Genomic DNA, 19291 nt, shown 5'->3' on the forward strand with positions numbered 1-19291 from the left:
GGGAGGAATAGACCCTCTGAAATACAGGAGATGCATATGGAATTATCCTACTGGCAGGTGTGCAGACAGGCAAAACAGTGTTTATTTAGGTGAAATCACGGCCAAGTAACATGCAGAAGCTCCAGTCAAGAATGACACCCTGCTCTGTACTAGGTGCACTGTAGACACTTAATAAAAGGCAATGCTGGAGTTATAATGGAGAATTACTAGAGCTTCAGATTTAGCTGTAACACAAAGTGCCTTACCTCAATCAATTGTATGAAAGAAATTAGAACACGGTTCAAAAGGACTCTGGATACTCCTAGTAGTATAATATAAAGTAAATGATATTATTTTAAAGTACTTTTATTGTCAGATATCCATATGCTATCTGTAATAGGAGATGAAGATAACTATAGTTTATTAGTGGGGTAATTGAGATGAAATGATGTGGGCAATATAACAGGGAAGCAAATACATATTTACTCAGATGCTTCACTAACTCTAGTGCATTACTCTGCTATACTCTTCCAATCTGTTAAATATGTATTGAGTGGATAATGAGGCTATATACTTGGTACCACAAATTATTTAAAGGAAAACAATGGTTTAAAGCTATAAGTTGTGAATTATTCCTAAAACCCTTAGCAAAGAACTTCCCAAGATGTAAACTGTAGATCACTGTCAGTTTACAGAAAGCAAGCTGGTCAAATTATGCTGGCTCTTTTCCTGGTTTCCAGCCACTAATTTGCATTAAAATGCAGCTAAAAATACCTCAATACTTTCCTAACATTACTTTGCTGTGGAAGCATTCACTGTATTCACCAAAGGGTTACTATGTGCTGGTCTTGAAAGAGCCTTCAAGTCACATGGAATCTCCTTATCAAGACATAAATGATGGTACAAAAAGAGTGGATAGTGTCTTCTCTAGCACTTACCTTGAAGGTTATACATTAGAACAAGGATGCTTTTTTTTCCCACATGGATCCAGATTAATTTCCATTTCTCCTTTAAAGTTGGTTCGAAATATTTCCCACATAATTGCAATGGTTTCTGATAAAATTACTATAATTGAGTTTGCGTGCAATTTTTTCAGTGTAGGTCTTTTCCCATGCATCCATGAATTTCCTGTGAAATATATTCTAAACTAAATTAAGAAAAGATTGTTTCAGCACAATCTTGTTATTTTTAAAATATGTTTTTCAAGAAAATCTGTTCCATGGGTTTATATGTAAGTACAACACAAGTTTAATGTAGATGCTTGGAAAATACTTAACTCCTTCAGTGTTGTTTTATATACTCATGAAAGGCCCAGTATCTGTCTCTTTGTACAGCCAGGACTTCCTCAGACACCATAGAAAGATCTAGGGATGGAAATCCTATTTCCACGTGATTCAGTATCAAAATTCACTGTGGTTTCAATATTATTAAGATTCTACCTTAGTTGTCCAAAGCATACAAGGCAAGACTAGGATCTAGAAAATATCATCTGATGAATTTGCCACTTAGCAAAAATCTAAACAATATATAAAAAATAAAGTAAATATAAAATTTTATTGCTATCAACAGTAGCAAGAACATCAGCTGTAGATAACAGTAGCACTGCTAAAAGAGAAGGTACCTATGTGAAATACTAGAATAATAGAGAAAAAAAAACTTTTAAGATTACTGAGTCGAAAAATCTGTCCTCCATTCCATCAGAATAAAATAGAAATATATTTGTTCAGGGCTCAATCTTTCAAGGACTAAATTGTGTTTTAAAAATTGCCTAAGTGTTTTCTCAGTGAATCTTCTGAGGTTGTGAATTTGGTTAAACCCTTTAATATCCAGTGTATTCAGATATTATATTTGGATACTACTGACCCAATCCTGTGAAGTATCCTCTGAGAAGAAAATCCCATCCTACAATTTTTTATGCATAAAACATAAAAGCTTCAGTTGAGCTTCTGATTGGGCTGCTTGTACGAGTAGTAACTGCAGGTTACTCCATGTAGCTCCCTGAAACAGTCAGTTCCTTGAGAAAGGTATGTTCATGGATATAACTTTTCCAGCTTGGAAGAACAGTCTACAAATTAAAAACAATTGTCTCAGAAAATCATTCTCATATGTTGTTTCATTTTTCCATTGATAGACGTGAGCAATAGTAAGGATGCAAAATTATTTTTCAACATTAAAAAATCCAAAAAAATTTAACAAGGAGTGCTTAAAGGAGAAGAGAAGGGAAACACACTTGAGGTAAGGTTCTAAGGCAAACTCAGAATGAAAAAAAAAAAAAGATATGAATGTGTAGAAGAGTACTGTGTCTTGGAGGAGAGAATTATTTTGGACCGTTCAAGTGGATGATCAGCAACCAGGTTATATCTGCAAATAAGCAAACAAATTCTTCCATTTCAAAGAGCAGTAAACTGGAAATGAGCTTGAAGACTGATGGTTAGTGTAGAACAACTGTGTTTCTGACGGTTGGTGACATGTCTGTTTGGTTGATGGTTTTAGTCATGATGGTAGAGCAGGAATGGAATCTCGTAGAAATGTCAGCTTTCTCCTCACTTTTATGAAATGTAGAATCAAGTCTAGTGTATTTCTGAGATATATGGCATGATTTTTTTATTTGTGTTGATGGTCAGTTGTGCAGTTTAGATTAATATAGACCAAGATTTCCCAGATTAAATATCTAAAGGTAGATGCTGTCTTGAGAATATGTTTAGACTCCAGAAAATGTGGCATGAAGCAGAAAAATTCTAAGTATCTTCGAATTTCCTTGTTTTCCATGAGAATGGGGACCAGGGGTCAGCATTTTAAACACTGAGCATTTGGGTAGTTTAACACTCCTTTTTCTCCTGTTTGAAAATCTTTGTTATGAAACATGCAAAAAAAGGACAAGAAGCATTTTTTGCTACAATTACCTATACACATATTTCTGTTTTTGCTTGTTTGTTTGTTTTTATAAAACTAGAACAGCAAAACAATGATTGCAAAGGCAAAATGAGTTCGATTCAAACTGTAATGCTATATTTTTAGCTGCATGAAACTAGGAGAAGGTAATGGATCTTTTCTGCTAATGCATCCTCATCTTCCTTTTTAGCTACATTAGGAAGGCTAAGAAAGACCTTCTTTCCTTAAATTTCAAGAAGATAAATATTTTCTACAGGTGTTTTAAAGCTTCTCACAGGCAGGTGATCACACTCTTCATGTGGCCTCTTCCTCCCTCAGAGAAAAATCCATGTGTTTAGACAGTCCCTATGAAGAACACCAGACTGTTACTAATAAATCCAAGAGTTCCTTCAGTAATAGAGCTCTCCATTATATGGCATATAATTTTGTGCATATAATTGTAAAGTTTTGTTTGGTTGCAAGTTGAAATGTATTTCATTTATCTTTCCTGTGTGAAATGCTTATGTTTGCCGTCATAGAGATTTGGATGGGAATTTCACTAAGGATAATGTTTACAGCTCTGACATTCAAGGGGCGCTTGGTAACCAAAAATATAAAAGGAAGAAATGTATTAAAATGGAAGATTGTTAGGAATAAATAGGCAAGGCTTTTACTTTTCAAAATTATTTTGGAAGTTTCAGATTTACTTTCCTTTTCAGTTTCATTCATTTTCTTCTGTGGTCCTCAGCTGATCACTTTGTTGGATGCCATTTGGTCCTACCAATGTTTGAAATTCTTAATTACATTTTCTAGCTTTCTGACATTGTGTTTTTCTTCTTGACATTGACATACTGTAAATATAGCCCTGTCCATGATGAATTCCATTTAGCAGACAATGCTTGACAGCCCTTGTAAATTCAGAACGATCTATTCATTCATCAATATGTGTGTATATTTTCCATTAAGCTCCATAAAATGTGTGTACAACTGTAATAACTAGACTCTTTTAACACTTTAGTGTCTTATTAGTTCCCAAAAAGGTTTCCTCTGCAGACTGAGATGTCGCCCTTGACTTCTACAGCTCTGGAGGGGTGAAAAATAAGGAAAGTTTAATTTCCTTATGTGAGTAGCTCAGCTGGGAGTTCCTCCTTCAGAGAGTTTTTCCTAACCTGAATTGTGTGGAGGATCCTACAGGTCCCTGCTCACACATTGCAGGCACTTGCTAGTTGCAGCACAGGGGTACTCAGTCTTGCAGATGTCCAGGCCAGACATCAGGAGCGTCTCAATGCTTGCTTAGAAGCATTTTCTTTTCAAGGGTTAATATATTCAACTTGGATTTGTTGAATCATTCAAAATAATATTTCAAAATATCCTCCAGATAAAAAATTGTATATTGTGGTTAGCTTATTTTATAGGACTAAAAATGCCTAAAGATCTTTGCAATGATTTCTGTTATATTAAAAATAATTGCATTACCCTTGCACAACTCATTGCCATTGCTACCTAGTTTAAATGTTTTATGTAGTTTTTAAGGATAGATCATATTTTGAGGTGGGGAAAAATGCAATAATCTGTGCCATTTCTTCCATCTCAAACCACAAGGAAACTTTCTATTATCAACACTATTGAGATATTCATCAATCAACCTGCTGAATCTTCCTGTTTTGGATTACTTGTCTTATCCTTATACTTTTTTAAATGTGTGTGTCTACTTGTGAGCCATTTGAATACATTTTTGAAACCCCCAATTAAAATGTGCGAAAGAAGTGTAAAGTGTGGTCAATTTGAATCAAGTCAGATTTTGGTCCAGTGGAGGACTTCATTAAGTGGATGGACCTTTTCTGCTAATGCACCCTCACCTTCCTTTTTAGCTACATTAGGAAGGCTAAGAAAGACCTTCTTCAAGTATAAAAATCTTGCTTTTTTTGTGCTTATTGGAAGCACCTTAAGGAGTGGACATTTATTTTGCAAAATGGTCAGCTACGCTTTTACATACTTAATCAGAAGTTGTTTACTGCATATTCAGGTGAAAATAAAGGTCACTCAATATTGAAAGGGTTACAGGATTTCAAGATGAAAGTGATATGGTTTTTTGCACATCCTACTCAAATGTTTTTCTGCTTTCCATGAATATATTCGGTCAGCTTCTGGTAGTGTACTAGCACTATTGCTTCTGCTGTAGTAAAAGAGCAGAAAATGTAGGTTTGCAGTTGTAGAGAATGGTAAGATATGAAGCAGGAAGAGAGTGGAAGATACTAACAAGAAAGAAGTTGCAGAAAGAGGTAAGATTGAATTAGTTAAATGGCATTGGTTAATATTTGGTTCTTAGCTCATTCCCCAAGAACTTACTTATGCTAGTGATTACTCAACATTAAAAAGTGTCTATGGGTGTACAGATGGGGGAGGGCAGGACAGAGGGCTCAGGATGATGCAGGAGGTAGATAGAAAATTCTCTGTGGGAACACACTTTATCTCAAAAAGAGTTGTGTAATAACATTTAGCATTCATAGTGCACTTTCTTATTCCACATTTGCATTACTTCTAAGAAAACATTTAAAATGTGGATGTATTAATATTCCATATTGATGTGGATAAAGCAAGGGAGGGGAAAGATGGAGAAGGGAATATTACAGCAGTTGTACAGGATTACTGAAACAGGTTTTCCCAGGGCTGGCATTTAAGTTTTGTCCTATGCTGTGCTCAAACCTCTAGGCCACAGCTCCCCTGGGATATCACATATTATGTATGGATGAGTTTTCAAAGTGACCTAAAAGGTAGGCACTGTACTCCCACTGAAAGTAACAGGACTGAGGATCCTAACATCCCAAGGCCTTCCTGAAAATCTCATCTTGCAAACAGTCTTAACCACTTCATCATACTCACTAAATAGCAGCAGACACTTGTTAACAGCATGTGTATTAGTTGTTGAAAATAATTTATCACTGGTTTTGGGTACCTCTAAAGAAATTATCTCTCTCCATTTCTCAGCCTTCTCTATACAGCATCTGAGAAATAATTGTTTTCATTTTTCTTTGCCTCATTGATGGTAGAATAAATAATCCAGGAATAACTCCCCCTCCCCATTATTCTACCGTATCTGGTGAGCAATAAGTTTTAGTTCCATCTGTTTAAGGATGATGGAGGGAGGGATGGAGAGGGATGGAAAAGAGAAGGCAGACTCTTGAAACCCCCAAACCATAAGGCTAGAATTCGACCAGGTTGTCTCAGTCATTGCTTTTGGGCAAAACCCGTAGCGCTGCTTCAGTGCAGCTCTCTTTCTGGCTCACTCTCTGCGTGCAAATTCAATACCGAAGGGAAACATGCATGAGTGGCTCCTGCAGCCCCAGCTCTCCTCCGCAGGCGGGATGGTGCGCGGCCCCCCGGGACTAGGACCGCTCGGCAGACTTGCCTGCTGGGCGCCTGGCTGGGATCCCGGGAGGCCGCAGCGGGGAGCCTGAACCACCCCCGCGCGCGGGGCGCCCACGGCGGCGGAAGGCCGGCGGCGGCCGCTGCCCCTGCGCCCGGCGGCGGCGGGCGGCGGCGCGACGCGCCTCCGCGCACAACTTCAGCACCGCGGACAGCGGCCTCCCCGCGGCCCCGGCGCGGCCCCTCGCGCGGCCCTGCGCGGCCGCGGCCCCCGCCGAGCTGCTCCGGCTCTGAACCAGGCCCGGCAGGTCGAGGAGGGTCCTGGCGGCCGGAGGGGCGCAGAGGAAGAGGGAGGAGCTGGAGGAAGGGGAGGGGAGCGCTAGGGAGAGGATTTTCCCTTCTGCTTTTTCTTTTTCTTTTTTTCCCCCCCCCCCGTGTTGGGGGAGGTTGCTGCTGCTTCTGCTGGCGGCAGCGTTTTCTCCTGCTGGAGGATGATGAATGCGTGAGGAGAGAGGCTCTGAGCCTGCTTCTCTGCTGCGGGAGTGTCTCTCCCTCCCTCTCTCTCCCTCTCCCGGTTCCTGTGTGTGTGTTTGGCTCCCTGGCTGTGTGTGCGTGTACACTGTGTATATATATCTGAGCTGGGAGGTTACTGCAAGCTTCTCTCAGCAACGCTGCTCTGTGCAGGAAGAAGGGCTCAGCTGCAGTGGTAGCATTAACAGCAGCATTAGCAGCACCAACAGCTTTTCCTTCCTTTCTCCCTTCCCTTCATCCCCATCTCCCTTTCCTCCCCTCCTCCCTTTGGGGGGGTTGCTTTTTTGATTTTTATTTTTCTCTCCTCATACAAACCTTGTTATTTGATACTTTGCGGCTTTTTTTTCCCCACTGAGGAGGGGACACACACACACACACACACATTCACACAGAGCAATAAGGGAAAGAAAAGTATCGGGACTTATCCTGCTGCTGCAAACCCAGAGATAGCAGACGAAGAGAGGGGTTGGCTTCTACCCCAAGGTAAAGCCCTGCCCCTCTTACCTCCTTGCCACCTCCTCCAAGAAAGAGAAGGCGAGAGAGAGAAGGGGGCAAAGTGGAGAAAAGCAGGTCTTCAGCGGCTGGCATTTGGAGTACAGGGAGCCAGGAAGTGAAGGATGGTTGTGGTTACCCGAGCTGGCTGCAGGGCAGCTCTCTTCCTCTGGATTTTCAGCAGCATTAGCTGCAGAGCCAGGACTGCTCTCCCTGCATCTCGTAAGTACCTTTTTCAAAGAACCATGCACATTGTCAGCTCTACAATAAACCAGAAGGGGCTTCCCACAACTCTGGGAGGGTGTTTATTTTTTCTCTGATAGTGAATCCTGTATTAGATTTTCTGTGTATTTGCATGTGTATGTGTGCACTGAGGTTTGATACTGTTCACAAGGCTCTCATCAGATCTTCCTTGTTGCTGATGATTTTAGTGAGGCTAGTGGTAGCTGATGTTGAAAGTTGAAAGACCTGCTCCATGATACAGACTTGGTTCTGCAATGGAGTCGGAGGGGGAAAGGATTCAGATAAAAGATGTTTAAAGTTTGGGGGTGGGTTTTTGGTTCTTTTTTTTTTTTTTTTCCACCCTGCTCAGAAGGTGTGCAATTTGTGTTTGGAAGTACTTCTGTATTTGTCTGAAGGAAAAGAGAAGACAGGGGCAGTTTCCATAACTAGTGTTTTATCAAGGAGAATTAGAAAGTAAGGGACTGCAGCAAGAGAAGATTTTGTCTCCTGTGAAGAGGAAGGAGTGATGGTGAGTTGATGAAAAGGAACTGAACCAGGACAGCTTTTCTTGAGAGTGAAGTTTTGCTTCCCATAATAAACGAGCAAAGGTATTTTGGAACCGACCAGCAATTGCCTTCCTAGGGAGGCAGAAGTAGTAAAGAAATGATGAAGCATCTGCTGAAATGCTGAACTTTAGACTGGAAGAGTGCAGAGCACCTATACAGGACCTGGTTCTGCTGTGAGGATAAAAATGACAGCATATTCATTGATTTCAATGGGTTTTAGGTCAAACCATTAATGTTGCAATGAGCTGTAGCTTCCAGCAAAACATTTGCAGGTAGATGTCAGTGTTAAGTATTTAGTTGTTTCTCTGCATCCCATGTAAAGCATTTGCCATTTGCAAACTATTTTTGAAATGCATACTGAAATGAAGCATACCATTTTTATAGAATCATCAAAAATAGACACTACTCTTGACTTCCTCTGCTGTTTATAGAGGAACAAATGTACCAAAATGTTACAGATGGACGTGTTGAGGTTGTGTGTATGTATGTGTATGTGGGCTGGTTGTACTGATCAAGCCGAGGATTGTCTTAGAACATAATGTATATACTACATAGAGATGTATGTGGTTCATTGTTTTTATTTTTTTGGGGGGTGGGGGGTGGGAATGGACAATGCAATGATTAGGGAACTGGAGTGTTTCTGTACTTTTCTCCCTGGGTTTCTATCTGATATCATCTGATACCTTCTGAAAAATAAAGCAATGCTATTGCTTCAGGATTTGCCCATACTTAGATATTTATTTGTATGACAGCAGAAGATTTACAGCAATGTGTGCATTGTATCAGCGTCTCAGAGGTTATAGGATATAGGTTCAGGTTGTTGGGTTTTCTTTCCCCATTAATTTAGGAACAATATCAGTCCTGGGTGTAAACCTAGGACTTGGTCTTGGTACTTGGTCTTGACTGGTCTTCTAATTTTTCTCCTGAATATTATATCTCCATTATCATCTCTAGAGTGCTGTGCATAACAGTAACAAACAAGAAAAAGATTTATGCCCTAGGTTATCAAAAATCTGTTCTTGGAAAATAACGGTCCCTCTATTCTTTTTCTGTAACAGGATTTTGAGCTTTTTTTGTCATTCAGTAGCTAATGGCTGTGGTTTAATTTGAAAATGACCCACCATAGCTTATCTGGTTACCCAGTAAACAAATGTTTAACTTTTGAAAGAAGTTAGTTGAAAAGTTAGTGGTAATAGTAGTAGCAATTTATTATTATCAGAAATTCCATGAATAACAGGGCATATATAATCTCATTTCAAGCTTACTCATATACATTTCCATCTTATAGATTTTTTCCAGCTATTCAAATATTTCTTTACATAAATTCGCTTTCCCACAGCATATGCGCTACACTCCCTATGCGTTTTCATTTCTGATTCACTTCTGAAAGTGAAAAGGAGATAGATTTGTTTATTGAAAACAGACACGTAACTACAAGTACACATTGATCTTACAACTACAAAAACAGCACACACGTTACAGTATACGAAAGATGCTTAGAATTTTTTTTTTTTTTTTTGGAAGACATATCTATGCTAATGAAATGGTAGCACAGTAGGAACTCATGTGTTATGTCCTAGTGTTTGGGTGCACCGCTTAACTGGTTTTTCTGTTGCACGCTTTGGTACACAAACTGATTTCTGTGCTCTGTTTTCTTGTATTGTTTGTCATATGTGCAACTGGTTGTAAATTCCTTTGATGATTTTTTTCCTTTTTCTTTGAGAAGGAAGTTAGGTCTTTTTATCTTTCTTTCTTTTTTTCTTTTGTGTGTGTGTGTGTGTGTGTGTGTGTGTGTGTGTGTGTATGATCAATTGATTTGGAAGACCATATGGGGAATACTTCTGAAGTTTAAAAAGATTGTGAGAAATGTAATGTTGATGTACAATTAATGTCCATCAGATTTTGATTTTTTCTTCCATCCCTACTTAATGTTTTGAGTTTGAAATGAATAACAACAGCAATTTTTGTACAGTAGTTTAGAAAGCGTACAAGATTCATGGTGTACAGTGAATTACTAATCTTTATATATGAGCTCACACATACTCATTATTTTCTTATGGCATGCTTGTGCTCAGATAGAAAAAGATAGTTTTCAGAAAGAATAGTATTGGACCTGACTTGTGTAAATATATTGTATCTCAAATTTTTGTTTTCTTTGCGGTGTCACTGAATCTATCTCTGTCACTACAATGATGTCTGTCAGTAATACTGATTCCGAAGTTATCATGCTGAAATCTTTGAATCTCATTCAGTTTTATCTCAAAGTGAACTGGATGCTGCAAATCCATTTTGTAATACAATAAATATGCACAGTGATACAGTATCATACACATTTTTATTCAGGTCTTATTTTAATTTTTATCACTAGTTATGTTTTTCATGCCTCAGCAATAAACTCTTCATATTCCTGCTACTTTTTCTATTTTCTTTGGAATAAGCACGAAGGGATCAAAACACTCCCAACTTCTGGAATCAAGGCTAATGAACAGCTCAACCAGGAGAGGTCATCACAAGATAAAAAGTAACATGGAAAATACAAATTTAGTGCTTTGTAGGCTTTAACATGGTTTAAAGATGGAATAGTAAGAATATGTCTGTGGGTAGACTAACTTTCACTTGTGTTCTCATTTAAAAAAAAAAAGGAAGAAAAAGCAAAGTAACAACTTTGTCTTCTTAATGAGAATACTTAAGGGACTCATTCATGGGTAATCTGCTTCTTTACAAAAGAAATCTTAACTCTTAACGACTCTTAAGAAATAGTTGTCTTTTACAGCTAGGCTTTATTTTCAGTTGTGTTTGTTTGTATGCAAAGCAAACCTGATCAGTACTGAACTACTAAAACTTTGTTATAGTTCTGATGCTTTTATTGCTTTTGCAGTAGGTCCCATATCAGTGCTGCAGTTGAAATGTAACCCCGTTTCACAATAATTGATACAGAAATCAAAAGAAACAGATATAATCAATCATTAACCTTTGTGTATATGCAAAAATATGTGTCTTTTACCACTGACTGCATGTCACCTAGACTTTCCTTATTTGTTATTAGCGTGCATAAGTGAGAAAAATATTTTAGAAGCATAACATCCCTCTTGAAAGGGCAGGACATTGTACAAGAAACTTCATTTCAGGGATCTTTTAGAAAATAGAATTAGAGAATCTATGCTTCCAATTTCTGTTGTGCTTTGGGTATTGTGCAAGTGGGGATGTGATATCTTCTTTATGCGTTTTCATGCACTTTCATTTGGGAGTAGCCATCTTTCAGCTAAGTTTTCAGACAAATGTTATTTTGTGAAATCTGGGGAATTTCAAGTCAGGAAAAGATCTTCAGTTGCATTTCTCTTGCCTCTGTTTACATTCCTTTGTTTAGGTCCTATTGCTTGGATCTAAAGTCAGCGATCCCGCAGAATTTAGTTTCAAGTGTATCAGAACATTTTTCCTTGAGGTTTAACATTTAATCATCTTCTTACCCAGGTATCAAAGCACTTGCGAATGAACAATGCTTGAAGTGGCTGCCTAAATTCCCTTGAAGAGCATCGGATTTCAGAACATTAAGCACATGCTTTCTTGTTTTATTTTTTCTTAAATTTAGAAGTTTTTAGCTAAAAAGTAGACCAAAGTTGGACCAGTTATATGCATCACTGTATAATAATGCTATTATATAAAGTAGTATACGCCACTTTGTAATAAAATTAACATTCAAAGGAGAAATAAACATTTTGTTAATCATTGTTGTTTAACAACATTGAACTGAGTTACAGTGTTCTGGGTAACTGTTTTTAAATGCATATGTTTTCATTAAAACCATACGTTACCTTGTGTGTGAGTGAAATAGTAATAAATAGTCTGCTGTCATTTCCAAATTGGTGACAACAGCTAAAGCACTCATTGGTGCTGAAAAGCCAAAGTTTCAGAGTCCTTAACTTCGGTGAATGCAGCATTGCACGCAGCCTGATTGCACACCTTCGTCTATATACAGGAAGTCGGATTCAAAGTTTGATGTGGTCAGTGGGCATTGAATCAGTTACTAATGTCATTGAATTAATGCATTAAGAACTGTGTCTTTGCTCAGGCTCTTTTTGTGTTGCTGGTGGTTTTAGTTCATTCATTTTCAAAATCAGGAGCAATAAAATGGAATAACACAGAAAAAAGTACTTTTGCAAGTGGTGAAGTGTGCCAGGAAGTTTGAAAGTGTGGTTAAAGGCCCTTTCTTTTTCTACTGAAACTGATCTGTCTCTGAACTGTTTGACTTATAGGTCAAACATAGATAACTAGCTAAATCTGGAGGTGTGCCACTGCCTATGCTTGCATTTCCTAAACGCTGATTATGCTAGGCCTTACAAAAGTACATGAACTTGCAAATGTGTGCATGATTTCAGTAGCTTCAGATAGAAAACATTAGAGAAGCAATGTTAGTCTTGTTCTTAATCAGAAGAAACTCTGAGTGACTTTTTTATTTTGTTAGTCTTTAAAATTTAGAAGACTACATTTAAAGTTATAAAGGTGCTTGGAAAGAGTTAATTTGATCAAGACATGATTTTCTATCCACATGGACATGGGACCCTTCTCTGGGGATGAGCGCAGCATGGTAGCTTGAATGTGCTCCCACTGAAGTAAGTAGAAGTTGTGGTATTGATTTTAAGAGCAATGTAGTTAAGTTTACTGTCATTCAGAAGCTCATCATTCAGCCTATTGGTATAATATACCAGAAATGATTTAAAGGTTCTTCAGACATCAGCCTTTGAACTAAAATTGATTTTATCTGTATCACACTTCATTTATTTAGTTACTTTATTGGCATTGGGTAGATACATAGTCTTGAGACCACCAGCTAACTACTGAATGTGTCAAATCTGTAAGTGTGGTGGTGTAGCATACTGCAGTAATCAGTATGAATTGTCTTGAGCCATTTTGAGTCTTAGCTTTGAAGTTATCATAGATATAAGAGCATTCTCAAGACTGACATTTGATATTTGGAAAGAACTTCAGGCACATCTAGGTTTTGATAGCTCTGAAAAAGCAAAAAGCCCGAATATCTGGAATCTTCACTGAAAAAAAACCAAATTAAGAAGGAATTTTTTAAAGACTGATTCGCCAGTGAAATAATACAAAAAGAACAAGAAGCTTTGTAAAGTTGAGACCTTTGCTGCCTGGGAAATTGTCTCAGTATTCACGCACCGCTGCAGGAGTTGACCATTTTCTGTTTGTTCCGTAAGCTTGAGTGATTAATAGTTCAGAGTGGGAAAGGACATTGACTCTGGCATTTGCTTCTTTCTTCTGCTTAGCAAAGTCTAGGGCTTTTTTTGACTTTACAGATTCCTGAAGAGACAGTTCATTCAGACATTTAACTTAAATGGTCATACTAAGCCCACTGAGGGACTGGAAGATTTATTAAAGCTCATCATTCATAATTTGATGTTAATACTTATCAACATTTAACATATTTATCAAATATTTTATTTTTAATTGTATGCACACTTCCAAAGATGTGTTTTAAATAAATCAATGAATAATATTGTAAGAGCCATTCAACTTAGCTAGGAACTCCATTACCAGTTTTGCATTTATATCAGTAAAAGCTAATGTTAGGTTACAACTTTACATGCGTAAATAAAGTAAACAGTCAAAAATCATTGTCATTAGCCCAAGAATATTTGAACTTCTCTCTAAACTGTTTTAGCCAAATAATTTTCTATCCCAGAGACAAATGTGATATTTTCAGTTGAACATTTATTATTTGTTTCTGAGGAATATTCCAAGGTCTGGTTTAAAGAGAAAGCAACTCTTTATTGTGGAAATATAATGACCAGTTTAGATATCTGTCTAAATATAATATGTAAATTCTGTTTGATTTTGTAAAACTGCTGTATCATTGAACATTTCATAATCTTCTCATACTCAGGGCAATCAGCCATGTATATGCTATATTTCTCTCCACTTTTTCTGTTTCTGTATATGTAGGAACTTATCTGCCTGTAAGTATTTTTTGCCTCATAAAGTATGACTGGTCGAATCTAGAGGTGTGCCACTGTCCATTTCTTTGTCGCCTAAGTGGTGATAAAGCCATGGCTATGTCTCAGATTGCTCAGACACCATGTATATTTACACTGAGATTTATTGTAAATGCTAGGAAAAGCTGGAATTTAGAGGGAATGAGTAAGAGAGATCAGCACTGAGCATATGGATCTAAGACAGGTAGATTGCAAGGATCCAGTTCTGAAGGGCTAACAGAAAGTCTGCGATGGAAAGTTTGCCAGAGAAGGCAGGGAAGAGTTACTAGAGCTACTGCCATACCTAATGGAAGTTTAAAAGTATATTGGCCTAATGCTGTGGGATGCAACATAGCCCCCAAGGGAATTCCAATATATTTTACATTTTCTTGTAATATGTACTGGGTTTAAATGTCACTGCTGTAATGTTCCTGAAACATAGTTTGTAATGCAGTTAAATCAGGATATGATTTCACTCCCCTTACATTGATGGAAATAGTTGCAGGGATATGACTGAATTGGAAAAAAGTCCTACCTATCAAAAAAAACCCACTTTAATTTATACTCCATTGACCCAGTTTTCAAATGCAGATGCCTTGCTGAGGTTTCTAGATGCTACCCAGATTGTCATTGAGACATAAAAAGGGCCTGTACAGGTTATTTTTGCCCCTGCATCCAGACACAATTTACATGTCTTTATGAAGATGAGGAAAAAATAACACTAAGAAAAATAAACTAATTAAAAATTAATAAAAATAAAAAAATTGCCACTAACGGCCTCCCAAAATCTGGGGGGGGAGGGCATGAAAAAAAGGCGGCTGAAGGGAAATCTGCCTCCCATACAATGACTGCAGCGTTTCTTTCTGCGGAGGGCTAGGCAGGGCCTAGCTTGCCCTCCCACAGCACTGCGTGGTGCTAGGGGAAGAGCGAGCTGCCGTGAGAAATGGAGTCAGAAGCGTATCCTCCTGCCCAGGACAGGCTCTGCTGGCTACGCGCGCCCATGGTTCAGCAGGTCGTACTCTCTAATGTGCTTTCCCTCAGTTTTGCATCCAAAAGAATTAAGCTACTGGGCATTGTCAGTTAGATGATGAATGTCCTATCTGCTGCTTCCCCAGCATGGCCAGGCTGCTAGAAATGATAGCCGAGTTCCCTATGGATATGAGACAGTGTGCATTATGCTTTCAGCCTTCTTCCAAAAACCCAAACTGCCACATCACACACCTATTCCCTTCTGCTCTGTAATTTCTTAGCTATTTCTCACAGACCTCCTTTTTCATTTTATTAATAATCTTTCTCCTTGCCCTCTCTGCCCTCTTCCCACCCTTCCCTCTAGCTATAAACCCGTCACTGACTTCTCAGATTTTCACTGATTCATCACCATATCAGGTAATTTGCTGAGCTTGAAACTGAGGGAGATTGTCTTCATTGATTCCTGATTAATTCATCCGTATGTGAAAGCTAGGTACATAGGTAATAACTCAACTGAAATTCCTTCACCACTTAATTGCTGTGCCATAATCATGGCCTGTTAAATCGGGTAATCAGATATTATGGATGAACTTAGGATTCATTTTTCTCCAGAAACAATTATTGTGCTCATATACTGTACCTGTGGAGAAAACTGTGTCAAAAGAATACTGTGAGTGAATCATGGTCCCAGACCTACTTATTCATAGGTTATAAGGCCAAAAAGGATCACTGATCTCATCTACTGTGATATGAATGTCAGACAGTTGTGTTACAATTTTTAGCTGCTTTACACATCAAGCCTTTGGCCCACCTCTTCCCACTGAATCTCTCAGTCTGGGACTATGTCCTTTATCCCAGGTTTATGACTTTACGTGTGGCCACATTAAAATGCGTAATGTTTCCTACCACCAGCTGGCTTAGCTGTTCCAAGTTTGTCTTACGTAAACTTCATTTTCAGGTCATCTTCAACTTCAAATAGTATGTATTTTTCTACAGTTCTGTAATAAAAATGTTAAATTGTGACAGGCTGAAAATTAGATTTCCAATGGGTCTCACTGGAAACCACTCATTTTCTTTGTTACAGTTATACTTTGAGACATTTAGTATATCATACTTATAATAATTCAAAATCTTGGTTAAAATAGCATATGCTGTCAGTCAAATGCCTTCAGAATTCAAAATGTGTACTATTACAATACATGCAGTTACAGATATAAATGCATGTATATGCAGATTTGATGTCATCCAAATTTGTTATCTTAGCAAAAAAAAAAAAAAAAAAAAAAAAAAAAAAACTCCAAAACATCAAGATGCCTTGACAAGATCTCCTTTCCATAAACCTGTATAGACTTGCACTAATTACATTTACCTCTTTCAGTTTGTTATGAATAGGGTTCTATGCCTAGGGTCAATGTGAGTTTGAGAGGCGTGTAATTATGTGGGTCATCTTTTCAAGTATTGGCACAGCTTCTACTTTCCTCCAGGCTTTGGGAGTTTGCTCACTGTTCCAAGAGTTACTGAAAAGGAGTAGTAACCATGCGCACAGACCCACAGCCTGCCTGCTGAAAGCTCTCAGAAGCAGGTTACCTTGCTGGTTTAAAACTCTCTGGCCTTGTTAGCTGCTGTTTAATGTCTTTCTCACTTACTATTGGAATGTAAATTATTTTGTTGCCTCCTTCGGATCTGAGTATGCAGTCTTGCTTTTTTTTCTAATACTGTATGCTTTTGTCTTTTCTACATGATTGGCAATTTCACCTCCTCTCTGCCCCTATTTCTTTCAAAAAAACTTTGCTTTGTTTTGTTTTGTTTTCACTTTAATTGTCCTTATATTTCCATACATAGATTAATTAAGCCATTTTCTTATAAATTTTCTATATTTCTGGGATTCTGATTTATATATGTTTAAGTGTTTGGGAAAATATTTTTTTAAAATTCCCATTAGCACTTGCATTTTTCTGTTTGAACTCTTAAATTCTGAAGAATACAGCTACTACTGTTACTAAATGTACTTAATCATGAATTTATGTCTCCATTAAGGAGTAAATGAAAATATATCATTAGTACTGAAAACATACAGAAAATAATTATTTAAAAAAGATCTAGAGACCAGTAAGAACTGTATCCAAGGCCAAACTCATTAGGCTGTCCATATTCAACTAAGCATTAAAACATGCTTTAAAATAAGCTGAATCATAAACCTTCAAAGCACATCCAGACATTCCTGACTAAATCTTTGATAATGATAAATGTCTGATTAAATTCTTCATTGAAATGGGACAACCATATGCATAAACACATATTAGAATCAAAATTAAGGGCTACAAATGATTATACAGCTATGATGCTGATTATTAAATGATAGTATGACAGTAGAAATATATCTGTTCCCTATATTCTTGCTTTTAATGACTGCAAAGTTCAGATATAAAATTGTCATTATTTAATGTTTCAGTTCTGACCTGTAAATTAAATGACATAATTACATGTTGACAAAAATATTTTTATTTTAAAATATTTTTGCCAGCATGAAAATATTTGCATCTAATTTAAAAAATAAGTTAAGGCCTTTGAGAGACACTTTTTGAAAGGAGTATGCAAATATTCTTTCCACGTGCACACACATATAGACAAGAGAGCTGTGTATGTGAACTGATGTGTGCAGGTATATTGTTAGTAACAGATAATGAAGTTCCCTTGTTTGCTTGTCCATTAGTAGATGACAGAATCTTACAGGGAGTTGCATCTCATTTTTGCTAAGCTTTGAGACTACACATCTGGGGTAGGGGATATTGCTCAGACAAATTTCTTAATCGGTGCTATCAGGTTAATTTGTAATTGGAAAAAGGCAATAACCCAAAGTCTAGACAAAAGGCATGGGATATGCGTTTCTGAGCAAATAATGAATTTGGAACGTAGTTCAAGATTTGTAATGTGTTTATTATGAGCCATTTTTAAAGATTTTTAAAGATGCCGTACTAATTGATTCTAGGGAGTTCGTTCCTTCCCTGCCATGCATGTACAAAGTTCATAGGAAGAATAGTTGCCTTGTAGGCAAATAGGTATCTTTCAAGTATCTTCCACTGAGCCTGGTCTGCTCTTTCACAACTCTGCCCTGTAGATCTTCAGATCAAAGGTCAGGCTACGTAGTAGTGTATGCAGTGGACATCTGACAGTGTTAAAGTCAAATGTATTCCAAGTCCATCAGGTATATAGGAAATGAGTTCTTTTGTGCCTGGGACAGAGTATAGGATGAAAAGGAGAAACTTAAAGCATCGTTTCTCTAAGGTAAAAATGTGCTGTGAATTTTGAGTTGCATATGGGTTATGTGGGGATGCAGTGTCCTGGCATCAATTTTGGGGGTGGTTATGGTAAGACTGTGTCAGTGATTGTGTGGCAGCTCTTTATTGACTTTTGGCATGCCATTATGAAGGGCTGGTCCTCTTTGCAGTGGGAAAGCTAAGCCCCAGGGAATCACTGCTTGAGGCAAGCTGATGAGATGTCTGTATAGAAGCGTCTAGTCACTGCAGGAGAACAGTCCAATCTGGGTAGAACGAAATATGACATATGGTTGCTACAGGCTAATGACTTAATTGCATGGGCCAGTGCATCAAATCATTCTTCTTAGGCCACAGAGATGTTATGGTCCTTTTTTTTGGTATAATTAAACACTTGCATAAATGTTGTTATCAAAACTTTTTTTATAGATCTTGCCTTCTCTCATACTGATGGATATCACCAATGATTAGACTGAAATCTGACCAAGTTCCATCAGAATTATATTAGAATATCAGAGATCAGAATTTAGTGCGGTCTAGTTAGAGATTTTTTTCAATTGAATTTCTTATACCAGCTATTTATTTCCATTTCTTTGAAATATGTTTCTAGTTTTACATATAAAATTATTTGTGATGAAAAAACTGTCATAACAGCTGAAAGGCTTTAAGGTGCCTAAGTTCTTTTTGGCTAAAAGACCGAGTGAGGACCATTTAAACTATTAATATTTAACCATGCCAAGGCATTTAAATGAATGACAGTGCTTGTTGGAAACTTGCACGGGAGGAGCCGACGGAGGGAAGACCCAGACGCTCAATATGAGTGATCAGTGTACTTCAACTTTATTAGGTGTGGTCTTTCTTTATATAGCACAGGACTAATCAGGCTCATACATATTGCAAAAGCTGAGCTCCTTATTGGTAACAGCAATTTGGTTTACCCAGCAACTTCTGCATTACATCACCCGTAAGTTCCCAGGACTAATCATTGATAACACCTTGGAGCCAAGGACAATGTGTCCTTGGCTCTAGCTGT

General features: G+C 37.7%; 1 protein-coding gene across 1 annotated transcript in view; it reads left to right on the forward strand.

Annotated features, from left to right (window-relative positions):
* The first annotated feature begins 6619 nt into the window (after nt 1-6619).
* CNTNAP2 (contactin associated protein 2) overlaps nt 6620-19291 on the forward strand; it is a 1147482-nt gene continuing 1134810 nt past the window's right edge. The window contains exon 1 of the mRNA XM_064506638.1: nt 6620-7461. Coding sequence (XP_064362708.1) covers nt 7365-7461 — 97 coding nt within the window. The 5' untranslated portion in view covers nt 6620-7364. The remainder of the gene's footprint in view (nt 7462-19291) is intronic.

This window comes from Dromaius novaehollandiae, chromosome 2 (genome assembly GCF_036370855.1).
Source record: "Dromaius novaehollandiae isolate bDroNov1 chromosome 2, bDroNov1.hap1, whole genome shotgun sequence".
Lineage (NCBI taxonomy): Eukaryota > Metazoa > Chordata > Aves > Casuariiformes > Dromaiidae > Dromaius > Dromaius novaehollandiae.